Below are 15966 nucleotides of genomic sequence, written 5' to 3' on the forward strand. Positions count from 1 at the left end.
GAACAATCGCTGTCCATGGTACTTTAGCAGCCAACAGCTGCCTGCCAGGTCCCAGAACAAGTCACTTGGGGCAGCTGACCATGGTGCTGTAAACACGGGCTCACTGGGAGCTGTTACTGTGTAGCGGCTAAAAGGAAACCAGTAGCAATTTCTGTTCCTTGCAAGCAGAGTTGGACAATTTCATTACAGAGAAAATGGAGATTTTTGTACTTCAGAGATGACTCCATTTTAGAGGAAATTTAGTGAAAAGATGTAAATATGACCTGCACTCCACCACTGGAGTAAAATAATCAGAAAATGCACCTAGAAACATGGTCCTAACAAACAGATGATGGAACACTTTTTTCCCCTCCTAGAGTTATTAATAGGATATAGTCTCTATTCTCTATCTTCAAGCGGAACATAGCAGACCATCTAGGGAAGGTCTGATCAGTTTTGTTTTGTTATTGTTGAACCTTTGGAAGCAAAATCCTATCTAGATCATATCACTTCAGTCATTCCATTTCTAGAGCTTGACTGTCAGGTCATGTGCTTGCTACTGGAGTGCTGAAGTCAAGAGTTTGTACGTAAAAATGCAGACAAATTTTGAACTATAACAGAAAGATCATGGAGTTTTAAGTTCCAGCTTCTTCAGAGAAGCATCAGTAACAAACAGGCCTTCGTTTACCTGACCACAATACATGCTATTTTCCACCAAGACTAGATACTGCAAAGCATTTCTTGCTTCCACTGAGTTTCTATACACCAGCATCTAATTTGAGAATATAAGCACAGACTGACAAACCTTTCATGTAGTGAATAGCTCATCAACAGCTGCCATTGTGGATTTTACAACAAAAAGCCTACACAGACTAATTTAGTGGTTCCAGCTTACTGATAAGGCATGTAATCTACCTCATTCCTACTGAAGTAGAGGAAGAATTTGTGGTGTTTACAATAGAGGAGTCCAAAATTCCCTTAATTAAGGAGAAAGGCAAGTCTGAACAGGTGTTCAGAATTCAAAATACTTGAACATTATCAAGACTTTTAAAAATACAGTCTCACTACTAAATCTTTATACTGCAAAACAAAAGTCTCTGAAAGGATGCCTAAATAATACTTTTTTCTTTCCCTCCTCTCTCTTCTCTCTCTCTCTCAGAAAATACAGTGGAGTATCAGTTCCTGCATTCAGAAGATGATGCTCTTCCTGAGGTCAATACAGGCAATGTGACACACTGCATGACTGACATACCACTGACCTGGCAGGAGCTGGCCATCTGAGCACCACTGCGTCCCAACTGAGGTGGAACTCTGCATAAGGATTCCCTGTTTCCTTCTCTGAATCCCTTACTGTGAGGACAGAGGAGAGATCTCTACTTAAAGCTGGAAAAAGAAGTACATCAATGAAGAAATTATAATTTGAATGATGGTGCTAAATAGCAATATAGTACTATAGCCAGTTCTCATGCATAGGACATACTCCAAATTTCTTCAAGGCTTTTTTCAGACACTTTCTAGGGTCTGATGTAGAATGATACAACGGTCAGTGCCAAGTCACTTGTACCGCCTCAGCTTCTACTTCTGGTCAAGCATTATCCTGCAGCACAAGATTTTTCATATTCTCCTCTAGGATCTCACTTGGAACTACATTTGGTCTTCATCCAGTTTCTATCTAAATAAGCAACAGATGTAGGGATTTACCACCTGAAACACTGACAAATACAGCAGATAGCTCCAAAGCCTTCTGAAAAGCCAAGTGATTTCATCAAAGCTGGAAATAGGTGACAGTAAGTTACCAGTATTCTTCACTCTTTAAGACAGAAACTGGCCTTATTCTAATAGCGATTTGAATTGCTAGTTTAAGCCATTGTTCCTTGGAACAACTACCCAAGAATTTCCAAGAAGGAAAAACAAACTACTTGTCTGTGGTATGACTCCACCATAGCCAGAAACACAGACTGTATTCACCAGTCTAATGCAAACTGAGTAGGGGTAACAGTTCAGAGACTACTATGAAGCACAGCAGCCAATAAAAGGCAACATGTCCAATATACTTTCTTCCCTCTCCCCCTTTGGTTTAGTGAATCCAATGCAAGTTTTAAGATGATGAAGATTTCTTCAGGAACTTGACAAAAGAAAAGGTTTTGAAGTCTTCAAAGAGATTAGGAGGATAGATGTTCATTAATTTTCACCTGGCTGCTACAAGAGAAATGAAAGAACTGAAGACAGGTCATGGATGCTCTGCTCTGCATGCCTTTTACATAAGGATACTGAGCATTACTGGACATACACAAAGTCTCAAAGATTCCTACTATGGAAACCCCTGCTGTGTGCACTATACGGCATATGTACATGTCCAAAGACCTTAATCACATTTCCTTTTATGACAGGACACCTTTTTTTATTTACTTTAATGAATAGATGAGACTCTAAGCATGAGACACTAAGGGTGAGATTGAGCCTCACATTAAAGACACCTGTGCTGTCACTGTAGTCAATGGAGATCAAGTTTACAGAGTTACTAAGCTTGCCTAAAGCATGTAAGCAGTGGCTGGTTAGTCAAGTAAGTCTCTGTGCTCTGTTGACTTCCCTATTTCCACTGACCATAGAGAAATCGCACATCACTCTTCTGCCAACACCCAAAACAAGTGACTACAAAACACAGCTGAGACCAAAGCTTAGAGGCTTCATTTGGGAGATAATTGATGAGCAAAAGATGAGACTTTATCATAACTGAACTGAGATTAGCTCAGTTGGTCAGAGCACAGTGCTAGTAAGGCCAAGGTTGTGGGTTTGATCCTCATACAGGCCATTCACATAGGAGTTAGACTCAATGATCCTTGTGGGACCCTGCCAACTCAGAATATTCTGTGATCTGTGATTATTCTGTGAACTCTTATCAATGATGAAACAGGAACAGGTTGATCTAGGTTTACAATATCATACTATTTGAGTTATTGTATATGCAGTATTTTACAGAAATAATGAAATCTTAATGAGACTTCAATGTAATTCTCATATACGCAGGGAGGATTAAAGGGACAGAAGTCTTTCAAACTATTATCAAAGCAATGCTAGTAACTATGCACAGAAGCTTTCATGTATTAAATAAATTACTTATACTGTACAAGACTACTGTTATAGTATCTATATTCAGGGGCTTATGGGGAGTAAGTGCAGCACAAGAGCTTTTCAACTTTTTTTGGTCTATATTTGAATTTTCACACTTGCCAGCTACAGAGAACCAGAAATTTAGCCACTACTTATGCAGCAGTAAAGTAATACACAATCGTGTCCTTTTATTACCAGCTTACCTGGAATTAACATCACCATGTCCAAGCTGACCATGCTGCCCATATCCAAATGTGTAAACATCACCATTCTCCATCAAAACCACTGAAAAACAACAAAGCATTTTTCTGACATACACACATGACATAGCACTGCACCAGTGCTGGTTACCCTTCTGAGTAGCAGTTAATGATTCCTAAGAGACTCAGACAAGATTCCACAACCCATCACAACTAGCACCTCTATGCAGGAGTAGAGCTCTGCCATGCAGATGTTTTAAACTGACTCCAAAATTTCTTACAAGCTCTGATGTAACTCAATATACGATACTTATAGTCCTTTTCACCACTGAAGGACAGTGAGTTGCCTTTCATTGCTGGAATCAGGGAGGTGATGTGGGGATTTGGGTGGTGATCTTACTTTAGAGCATGTACGGAAATGGCACAAAATGTGTCAGGGAAGGTTTAGGCTGGATATTAAGAAAAGGTTCTTCACCCGGCGGTGGCTGAACACTGCAATAAGCTCTCCAGGGATGTGGTCACAAAAGGCTGACAGAGTTCAGGAAGTGTTTGGACAATACTCCCAGGCACATGGTGTGATTCTTCGAGATGGTCCTGTGCAGGACCAGGAGTTGGACTCGATGATTCTTGTAGATCCCTTTTAACTGAAGATATTCTGTCTCTATGACAGTGTAGCAGGCTACAAAATAAACCCTGCTACGTTTTCAACTTTTAACAGTCCCGCGTACATCCATATTAAAAATTGAACAAAAAGCAGTGAAGACACAGATGAAAACCTTAAAAAATAAATCTGTATTATAATTAACACTGATTTATTTGTTTTTACCTGAATGGTGAAATCCACAACTGACTTGTACAGCTCGCAGTTCACAGTCAAAGCGGACAGCCCCTGGTGGATAAGTTGTGATTTTGCTGGCATCCTTCTCACCTCTTTCTCCACTTCCATCTATAAACAAAACTTACAATTATATCCTATGCATTCCAATAAAGTTGTATTAGAAGAATGAATAGAACAAGGATAGTAAATAACTCCCCACTCCGCCACTTGTCCAGCAGAAGAGAGAACTCACAGAGTAGCAAGAGAGACAGCTCAAAATGCTTCAAAGCAGATGTGGAAAGACAACAGAAACTCTATTTCTGAACAATGTACTACAAAGGTACACATTGGAAAATATCCTCTAAAGCAGAAACTTCCCCAAGAGCAGACAAAAAGAACCAGCAAAACAGAAAATTCAAACTTCAGAAGCTTTACTTGATAGCCATCATTTCATTCTTCAATAAGGTAGCATTATTAAGTAGGCAACACTGTAGTTAACAGGTATAGCCTAGCCTATCTTTTCCAACTACTACACTTTAAGGAGTTTAGTTGACTCCAACTCGGCCACAGAGGCCCTGTTTTAAGTAGCTGTCAATTACTTACACAGCTCATTTCTAACAATGCAGACAATTCACAAAGAGTGTGTCTGCTGTCTTTTAGACATAATTTCTGTGATTTCCTTTAATAAGCATGTATGTATTTAGTAAGTATGAAGTACATTATTGGTTCCTAAAGCCAAACTGCCTTCATATTGGACAAAAGTACAGAAGTGCAATATATTATTCCTAAATTTCTTGCAATACAGCAGCATATCTTCTCCAGAAATCAGAATGTTTCTATCATCTATTAAACTTTAGTCACACTATCTAGCATAGAGAAAAGATAGAAATATCTTAAGTGAAAAATAACTGCACATAAAGACTGCACTTTCTCTCTGTGATAATTCTGAGTACTGCTCTATTAACAAAACTGATACAGGGAAACAACTGCTGCTCAAACAATTCAAGGTGTTGTTAATTTAGATCTATACTTAGAATTTCTACATGTTTTTAATAAAATCCAGCTTTTATACATATAGCTCAAAATTTTCTTTTTATTGCACAGAAACTGCTGATACAGTAGTCATTTCACACTTTTATTACATACCAGTTTTAAAAAATCTTACTGTTCTAAGAACAAAGCTATTTTCTAGTGATGACTTGAGTATAGAAATTACATTAATATGCATATAGTTCACATCTGTAAAGGAACAGTGTGTGTAGGTGCTAGTGCTTTCGAAGAATTAGGTTTAAAAGCATAGGTAAAGTACCCCTTTGAAACATGCACTACATGCTGGGTATGTAAGAAATGGATATGTAGTAAAATAACCCTGTCTCTCAGAATTGCCATGGGATTTTTGAGGTTGTGTACTACCAGACTGCACACAAATTAGAAGAAATGTTTCTGAAGGTCTGTGTGCAGCTTTCTTTGGTATAAATAACAAAAGCAAATACAAAGAGACTGACTCACCATTTAACAACAACCACAGTCACAAAATTAGTTCTTCCTAGTCCTGTAATTCTGCCTTAAGCAGCTCACAGTATTTAACAGTTTGACTACTTCTCAAATACAATACCTTTGAACTTTTTATGCCTACTTTTGCATTAAACTCTACATGCCCTACCTACTGCTTCCCCATTTCATACAAGCTTTTCAGATCGAAACAGAGAAAAGCTAATTCTTCTGGAAGTCACCTGTGGCCACCATCTCCCCTCCTCCCTCAGACACCACTGACTAATGAAAAATGTGAGCTCTCCCACTGCATAAATGCACTTGAATAATCAGCTGCCAGGAATACACATGTCCAGTAAGAATGTGTCATGGCTGCAAGCACCTCCTACAGTGAAACACACTGGGCATGGAGCAACCACATCACCTATGCAGTCACATTAGCAGCAGCAGGTGTCTTCTGGTCATGTAACAGCAGAATATCAAGTGATCTGCAGAAACTTAAAGAGGCACACGTGCATTTTCTGCCTCATTGTAAGAAAAACATCCTGCTCTAAAGGGCTTCAAAAACGACTCATAAAAAGTTGAGGATTGCTGTTTTCTCAGTTGATAAATGTGATACTACTTTTAAATGAAACATGATTCTAGATATATTCCCATTTTCTCCAAAGTTGTAAATGAAAGCATAACGCATACTCCCCTTGAGGAAACACTATATATTAGTGTGCAAGATGTAGAGACAAGTACCTTCACATGAAACATGTTTTGCAAATCCTTATCTGAGAAATAAAATTATTTTAAAGGATAAAGTTTTACAAAGTTGGCATTTTCAATTTCCAAAGCAAACTTCTCAAAGGCTCTGAGAATGCAGGAATAGAAGCAACTGTCTTTCAACCATATCTTACTTTGTTCAAGTGTGGAATCTTTTTAACTGAAAATGGAATTCCTCTCAGCCTTCTATGCAGCATGGTTAGTAACTGCCTCAAGAGTTTTGAATTGTTTGGATCTTCAAAACTTGATAAGCACTTGATAATTTATGTGTTGCTAAGTACAAAATCCTTGCAACTAAAACAGCTAGTCTTGTTTAGGAAAAAAAAAAAGTTTTTTGACCAAAATATACAAAGCCAGATAGAATATCACACTACTTACTTTTAGAGCAATACTTCTGGTCTATGCTGTTTATCTGTTACTCCATTACATGGCCAATACATATCATTTTTCCAGCAGCACTGGCTAGGAGAACTTACGCTTAGAGGTAAGGCTGCAAACAAACGGGGTCATCCCCTTTCCTTCCATTGCTTTCAAACAGTCCAAATTCTTTTAAAAAATGAAAGTCAAAGGTGGATGCTGAAAGCTTATTTGCATGTGTCAAGGAACAACTATAACCAGGGAGATACACGTTAGTTTTTCTTCCAACAATTGTGCACTTTTAAATTTCATTAAAAGTACTATCAAAACAACTGTTCCTGAAAGGGAAGCATAAAGAGACTACTGAAGCAGAGACTCTTCTTTTTGGATGCATGGAACCGTCAGGCAGAGCAAGTTAGTACCTCCAGTGTTATCCAGCTGGTGTACCACTGAACAGAAATTTTGACTCCATCTCTCTGAGAGAGAAGAAAGCACCAAGGAAAAGCTGTGAAGTGCTTCCTGCTGTTAACACTGAGGGGTGTGCTCCGTTAACAACTTCACAGTGATTGGTTTTCATTTCTGGTATCTCAAAGTTAGGGAAAGAAAGAGAGGGAACTGCAAATACAACCAACCAATCCCCACCACCACTCAAGTTTTCCTCAGAAAATTCTTAGCTCCTGAAGACAATTTTCTTCCTCCGTTAAACATGCTTAGAAGTTCTCTTGGCTGACATTGCTGCCAAGAAAACTACTGCTTTCCAGGAAAAAGGAAAAGCTCATTCAGTCCCAATAGCAAGTGAAATAATAAGCTTTAAATGAGACTACTTCTAGCAAAAAACCCAAACCCAACATCATTACAGAATGACACTGTGGACTCTTGCTTGGCCCAGACCAGAGGAAAAGGATTTCGTTAGTGTTCCCCAGCAGTAAGGGTGATGCATTCAATTTCTAACTTACCATTTGGAGGAGAGAAGAAGCACGTTTAAGTTAAATATGTATCTTCTCTCCACAGATGAAAAGCTTTAATGCAATATGACCATACATTAAAAATTCTTACAGTAACTGTCTCTTCAGACCACATTGTATGCCAACAAACCTTTGTTTTGTTCAGCAGGAATTACCCAAATAAAGCATATTGGTCAAGCTACCGGTTAGTCTCTCTGTTGTCCAGCCCTCACAGGGTGTTCTGAATGCCATAATATAATTTACAGACTTTATATATAACATTACTTTAACAAATCAGCCTGTGCCTGCAGTTTCTTGGCTGTCTACCCCAGGCTTCAGCTGAAATATCTGTAACCAATTTTATAGCTACAGTGCAGGGGGAAGAGAATATACTATGGTTGTGAAAATCATCCATCCTATGAGAATAGCAAAAAAATTTAGTCTGTTGGATGCTTGAGGGGTTGCTACAGAGCTTACTTGAGTTTATAGGTGAAATATGCAGAATCACAAGTGCATAACACATACAATAAAGTGATAAGAAACTCACGTTCTAATTATAAACTCAATCTTAGATGTAGGTTTTTCCTTGTCAGCTGTCTCACTCCAGTGAGTGCTTCAAACTACTCTGCCTTTCACATGGTATCTTAGCTAAAAAGTTAAAAAGCAAATTCCAGGTAAGTTTTCTTGAACATCTGGTGATTTTGTCTTAGCATTTGCAAAATGGTTGACCTATATCTTGTTCCATTCATGCAGGTTCAGCTTCACCTAGTCTTTGTCTTTTTGAGGGTATTTGTTTCATATTCCTTAGAACATTTACCACTACTTCCAAATACAGGAAAAAGTTAGCCTTCAAATTGCTGAATCTTAGCTCACTCAAAAAGCCTACTTTGTTTTTAATTGCTACTCGGTTCATTTTTGCAGTTGAGAAAATTTTACAGACTTGCATTAATGTTTTTCACTTAGATCCCCAGTTATGGGAATCCACAGGGATTGGAGATGTAGACTGGAAACCCACTACCGAAGCTCATTTTTCTTCTTAGTGTCAAACCACTCCATGAATACCCAAAATGCTGTACCTAATCCTTTCTATTAATAATTGTGAAAGACACAGAAGACACAGATCAGGAAGACTATGCTTAATTATGTAGTTTTTTTGCAGTAACAAGGATCTTGATATGCAGACTCTATAAATGTGAAAGGAGCAAATGATAATGGCAAGATTTCTAAAAAAACAGCTGTTTCAATGAAGTTGAAGGAGTTTTCAACTCAACGATCAAACAGAGGAATTCCACAAGTGGTAGACATGTAGATTATCGTGAAAAATTTCTTTACTCTGAGGGTGATAAAGCAGTGGAACAGGTTGCCCAGAGAAATCAAGGATGCCCCACCCCAGAAAGTGTTCAAGGCCAGGTTGGATGGGGCTTTGAGCAACCTGATCTAATGGAAGGTGTCCATGTCAGGGGGTTGGGACTGGATGATCTTTAACATCCCTTCCAACCCAAACCATTCCATGACTCCATGATTTGACAATATGTACAAATACATATCAAATACACTTTTTATATCAGACCATAATTGTCAGTTCTGAAGAAGTTGTCCACATTCAAGTTTAAGTATCATTATCAAGAGAAGTTCTGCAGCTGCAAGCAGAGAAATGGCAACAGGTAAGTACCAGTGAACTAAATGTTCCTTGCCCAAGGATCTTGAAGGTCTGCTCGGTGTAAAGAAGACTACTATAGCAGAAGCATCTGAAGGAAGGAAGGGTTTGGAAAGCATCACACTCAAAAATAAAACATAAGAACTTGCTGATTTCAGTGTGATAATGTCCTTTTATCTCTGCCTCATTGCTCTATTATTCTTTTACATTCTGCCTCTAGAAAAGAGGCACACCTTCTAAGGTAAGAAATATACATTATATTTTTCACAATTCCCACCTTGCCTGTTACTTGGCTAAGAACCCACTTCACCAGTTTTCCTTTTTCCCTTGAAACCTCTTCAAGAAGTTAAGGGGTATTTCTAGTTCCTAGTGGAATATATGGCTGTCTTTTGAGAGGCCATCCTCTGAGGCAGAGAAGGGTCTCAAAGTTAACTTGAAAACCTCCTTATCTGTTCAGCATAAGACACAAAGAACTAAAATAAACTGAGTATTTCCTTGCATATAGCCTTCCTGAAAGAAAAATAAATGCTCAGTTCTACAGGGCGTGTCTGACAAAAATCTTGCAGCCCAACACAGACCTTTACACTGCTCTTACAACTCCAAGAAGCAACATAAGCCTCAAACTGACACTAATGAATATATCTCTTGTAAAGAGATACTTGATCTGAAGTGATCAATGACCAACACATGCCAAAAAAGCACAGATGTAGGCAGGACAAGCACACTCCTTTATGTACTTGCCTGTGGAGTCAAGGGTTTGCAGTACAACCAGCAGTAGCAACCAGCTCAAGATTAATGGCCATCAGCAAATTGTCACTCATGTAACAACACTTAAGACTCAGTATGTTCTCTTTCAGCATGTAATCTCTCCAGTGAGATTATGACAGGTTATTCAACTAAATCCATCATGATTTAAAGCTCAGACAATATGCCTTCCAAAAAGACTGAATGTTATGCAGATTCAAAGGATCACATTTTGCTTTCATTTCCATAAAATAAACTTAAGATGATTTCACAATCCAGTATGTTCATAATTCAGCAAGCCTATCACCCATACACACTGAAACTTTATCCCATAAGACTTCAAACCGACATACAGTTTGTCATATATGTTTAGATACATGCCAAATACTATCAGTAACTTCTACTAATTCAACTGAAATGCCATACTAACTCTTTTAATATATAGCTATTCTTCAGAAAATAGTTGAAACATTCTGGGTTCATGATTTTTAAGAGCTTCCTACTTTGATCAGGTCTGTAGTCTCCATTTTACATATTTATCTTTTATTTATGTACGTATGTACAGACAGATCAGTACACAGACACACACAAACTACGATTAGATTTGAGACAGCTCAACTTCAGTAAGTTCAGTTGAAATTTTTAGTAATACATTACCACTTTCTAAGAAATATGTAAGTCATTTATATCTGAACAAATGACACACTTAGAAATCCAAGATATAATGAATTGTCTTGCCACACATACAAAAATGCCTGAAATATAAAGACACCTCCATACTTATACTCTGTAAAAAACATTTAACTCAAGAAAATTGCAGAGAAAAACCTGTACTTTGATTTGTATTCTCACCATTCAAAGTCAGCAAAAAGTAATGTTTACGTTATTTCAAATATTTCTCTAGTTGAAAGATAACATACCTATGAAAAGATTTATGCCAGAATTAACAAGCCTGGAATTGATATTTTTAAGTAATCACCCCAAATAGACAACACAAAGGATAAGAAAACCCAACACAAGTTCAGTGCAACAGTCTTGAGTCACTCTTAACATGTAGAGTTTCCTATAGTAAAAATAAAGAACCTTAGGAATGAGACAGCATTAGAAATGAGAGAAGCCACACAGAAAGACAATGCATATTTCACAAAAAAAAAAGGGGGAAAGAAAAACAGACAATGCAGACTAATTAACGCTTACACTTCTAAAGAAAGGTCAACATTTAAATGCATTTTCTTTCTCCTCAGGTAACAAGATACTAACAGGAAGAAAGGCAGAACTCATTTTGTGCAGCTCTTTGAAAAGACAGATGCAGCGCCTGGAAGAAGTGACTGGGAGGCTGGGCTTATTTCCACCCTAGTCAATAAGGAAGACCAAATACCTTTGTGCTTGTCCCGTTTATGCTTTAGCGGTGCTGGAGAGAGTCTGATTCTGGCTAGAGCCTGTTCTCGATGGTTCATAAAAATAGGACCAGGAATTACAAGGGGGCCTGAGGAGAAACATTTTGCACATGCATAGGAAAGCTCACAAAATGGAAACAGTGCGTTAAACAAAATTCAAATTAAAAGCAATGAAAAAACAAAAAGAATAATAATTATAATATTGTTTTCTTAAATTCAAAAGACTTTAAAATATAAGAAAGCTACCATTTCTTGGTAACTTATGCAAAAAATGAATAAGTGTCCCATAGTGATAGTTTTACCTGAATTTCTAAGTATGCAACTGTACTGCAACCAGTGGAAATAAAACATACTCACAACTAGACTAAAATTTGATAGCAAATACCCATTATTGTCATCAAAAGATAATAATTATCATGCCTTACATCCTACAACGTAACATTCAAAATACTGATTTGGAACAAGATCGTAAGATAAATGTTAAATTTAAAAACCACCACCACCATAAACTTGTTTGCAATTACTATATTTAAGATGCAGAGTTATCACTTTTAAAGAAAAAGTTACATGTTTCATGAAGAAAGTTATTCAAATCATATGACTCTTTTCTTACCTACTTAGTAATTTTGACAATCCATTTATTTTAAAAATATTTTCCCACCTATTTAAAGGCCTTCAAGAGAAGATTTGATTTAAAGAAAGCAATGATACATGTATTTAAAACTTTTTCCAGATTCCTTTTTCTTTTTAAAAATCTAGACTTAGGCAGTGAGGTACTATGCTTAATTGAGGCTGAGTATAAACAGGTCACGGATAAGCAATTTGTTTCTTAAATCTGTATTTCTCCTGGTTTTTAGGTTAAGCATGCCACCAAGAATTTTTTGGACACTTCTTGTCCTTTCAGAAGTCTCAGATTCAACGGAAACCATGAATCAGGAGCAACTAATTCTTCCAAGTGACACTCAATTCCACAGGTTCCCAAATCCAGCCCTTCCATGAACACTAAACAAAAACACCCCAAATCAGACTGCTGTGTTTATAAACTGCTTATGCAAAACTTTTAATACAAATATTCGTTCTTCTTCTGCAAATTCATTGATACACTCATTCCTTAGCTGAACCTTATTAACAAGACAATGTAGGTTAACTTTTCATAAATGCCCATTGCCTCAGGTTTTCTGCTATCAACTTTAGACCATCACCTCCTTCACTAATACTAAACAGCATGGATAGACATTTAAGGAGAAGTTAGGTCAAATCTATGTAGCTTTTGAACCTTCGGATAAGGAAACCGGTCTTCATACAGAGAAGCTCCCAAATTTTAACATTTACTTAAAAATCAAAATGAGAAATGTTTTAAAAATACACTACTGTCTATCCCCCAGCTTAGAGGTTCATACACATTAGATAATATAATGGCCCAAAACCTCCTCAATCATGTTTGTTTCTGCACACAGCATAGAGTTTTTATTTTTGTTCTACTGTATTTATTTGGACTCTCCTTATTCCAGAACAGATCCTCTTGCTAATTCAGAGCTCCTTCTCCTAATCAAGGATGATCATTTGCTTTTGATTTACCTTCATCCTGCAGATTCTTCCTTCAGTTGTCTTGCTATATTGTGCTCCCCCTTTTCACAGTCTCCTCTGAATTGGAATTTCCATTTAATAGATACGCTTTTGGTAAACATTACCTTCTGCCAGGTCACGTGCTGTGTTTAATATTCTACTTACCACAGTTTTGACTTATACAAAAAATTACACCACATTTTGCCTCTTACCAAGTTGGAGGGGATATAATGAGGAGAATACTGAGGCACACCACGAAAAGGCAAAAAGGGCAAGAGATGAATGACAAGCAGATTATGAAAGCTAAAAATGTCTGAAGGACAAATGATACAGAGGAAATGTGAATGAAGAGCACGAAAAAATAAGGCAAAAGTAGTGGGACTTACTTACTGACAAGTTCCTAATGAAATTAAAAGCTGAAGAAATAGAGAATGGACAGGACAACATTACAAAAGTGAAGCTCACATTAACAAAGTTGCAAAAAGCGATGCAAGGACTGCAAAAAGAGTGGCTTGAAGTGTGTAGATCTGAAAAATTTGTGGGGGACTAAAGTGATCTCAAAATAAGTGAGGCAAACATTCTTAAGTTCCAAAAAATGCTCGCAAAACAAACAATGCAGGGAATGAGATACAGACCTGAAGGCAGCCTTTGGCATTTTAGTGCTAAGAGCAAAGATAATAAAAGAGAATTTCAGGAGGACAGAAGGAAGTGAAGTAGAGGAGGGTGAGCAAAAGGACTACAGGAGATTTGTAAGACAGAGGAAGTTTAGTAAGCATAAGTGGCTGTCAGCTCCAGCATGGCGCTAGCACACAGCTGCCATCAGTTTCCAAGCTACTCATCTGAATCACACTCCTCTAGTCAGGGCAACAATTCCACGACAATGTAACCTTCTGACCAGTGCCGGACTTGTGTTTGCTTCTGGATATTCCTATACACTATTTACCATTATGTAAAGAACTTGAATCCAAAATAAAGTTAAATGCAATAGATTGCCATTTCATAGTAATTTGTACACAAATCCATGTAACACAGGTCTGTTATCTTCTTTGGCTTTTTGTGCATGTTAAATCTGTAACATGATCATAATAAAATAGGAAACATCTACATTTTGATTGCATTGTGATGTCTGCCTCCTTGGTCACGTGCTGGCAAGGCGTTAAGTACCTCCTTCTCCCTCCAAAATAACACAGGCAACAGAACACTAGAACAATTCATGGAGACCATATCTGCTTTCTGCTTACATCTGAGGTTGCCTGTACAAAGAGAGCAGAGTCTAGGTACCACGAATATTCTGGTGTAACAATCCAGCCACACATTAGATACTTCCTTTAATTTGTTAAAAAATGCCTGCGGCATATTATTCGGAAAACTCTTCTAGAAGCCTCTAAGGTAGATCTGCATGGGGAATAACAATCTATTACCAGTCTCTGTTTTAGAATATCAAGTGACAGAGATAAGCAAAGACGAGTCACTGGTAGACTATAGAGCTATTTTAAATCAGTCACTACATGATGCAAAATGACATTCACTCTCACCCTTCACAGACTGTTTTTCCATAGCTAAGCTGAGATGCTAAACAGCCCTAGCTGAAATGTCAAGACTAGCTTTCCTTTCTCGGTCCAGACCTTTTAAAATGGACATTGGCAGGGAATTGAAAGCATAAAAATACATATATTTAATCACAGAAATAATTTCATTTTCTGCAAATAGAATGCATTTATTAAATAATGCAGTAGACTACAGAAAAACGTACACATGTCGTCCTACATGCATGCACTTACTTGCTTTGGCATTCTTGGTCATCTAAGCACTTAGACACAACTATGAAAGAGTTTCATGTTTGATTTTATATTACACATACTTTGATTTTTTCTCGTACCTCACGCTAAACAAATGCTATTTGGCAAGCTTTGATTACCGGAGACTGAACTCAATTATCTCAAATGCTGACTTCTGTACCAGTGCACTGAACAGAGCAGGCTATCTGGAAAAATAGTACATGATGACATGTATCATGAGGTACACAGACAGAAAAGCAGCATAAATTCAGGTTGCAGAGCAAAATCCTAGATTAGATCACACCCTCTGTTGTAAAAACCTATTTTTGGCTTCTTGAAAGAGGCCAAGCAAAAGGGTTTTTTTTTGGTTGGCTGGGTTTTAGTAATAAAGTAGGGAGACAAAACCCTAATATAGGCAACTAGTTATCTAACAGGTCAACAGGTTGCAAATTTTAAAGAAAAATATTTCAGAAAATTTCACTTCAGTTCCACTAAAAGCGGAAAACATAGGGATATAATGTCCCATCTATAAAGCCCTTTTAAAGAAAAAAAATTAGTATTCTTATGGAGCAGGGATAATAGTTATGGCACATGTTCTTTAAAACTGCATTTTTCAGACTATGACTGGCAATTTATTAATAAGGCAAAAAAATTCATGGAGAATGTTATGTGCCGAAATTAATGTTAATTGCAGTTTGCTTCTTTTGTTCAAAACATTGTCAATAAAGACAAGATGCCTCTTCCTGTAGTCTTAAAGCAACATTAGAATTGTGCAAATCAGGTGTGGAAGAAAAATTAAGGCCTTTTAAAGGGGAAAAAGAGATACACACTAGCCAAAACAATCATGTAGGGCAATATGGAAGCAATAAAAGAATGAGATGGGAGTAAGATTTATGATAATCTTAATTTTGACCCCTTCTCCCTTCTGAATACTTGACTTCTTATATATTGTTAAATATATATGAACAATGTATTTCCATATATAAATACATGAAATTAAACCAGCAAATATTAACCAGAACTGTTCTTATTGAGTCTACTACAAATCTGACTTCTGAAACTACAATATAAATATTTTTACTTTAAACATCAGTTTTATTAACAATAATTAGCTCTTTCAGAAAGGAATCTCAGACTCAAATACAACAATGTAACTT

The 15966-nt window shown here is 37.2% G+C and overlaps 1 protein-coding gene across 17 annotated transcripts in view; it reads right to left on the reverse strand.

The window, feature by feature from the left end:
- The window catches only part of MYCBP2 (MYC binding protein 2), a 176996-nt gene that overhangs the window by 103213 nt on the left and 57817 nt on the right, over positions 1–15966 (reverse strand). For 15 of the 17 annotated variants that reach the window (XM_048295659.1, XM_048295662.1, XM_048295651.1 and 12 more), the window contains exons 18-20: positions 11447–11554; positions 4117–4236; positions 3294–3375 (exon numbers count right to left, since the gene is read on the reverse strand). In XM_048295659.1, the coding sequence (XP_048151616.1) occupies positions 3294–3375; positions 4117–4236; positions 11447–11554 (310 nt within the window). Of the gene's footprint in view, positions 1–1238; positions 1363–3293; positions 3376–4116; positions 4237–11446; positions 11555–15966 lie in introns of those variants that run through there. The other 2 variants (XM_048295661.1, XM_048295652.1) reach the window with 2 other exon arrangements.

Source organism: Corvus hawaiiensis, chromosome 2 (assembly GCF_020740725.1).
Source record: "Corvus hawaiiensis isolate bCorHaw1 chromosome 2, bCorHaw1.pri.cur, whole genome shotgun sequence".
NCBI classification, from domain to species: Eukaryota; Metazoa; Chordata; class Aves; order Passeriformes; family Corvidae; genus Corvus; species Corvus hawaiiensis.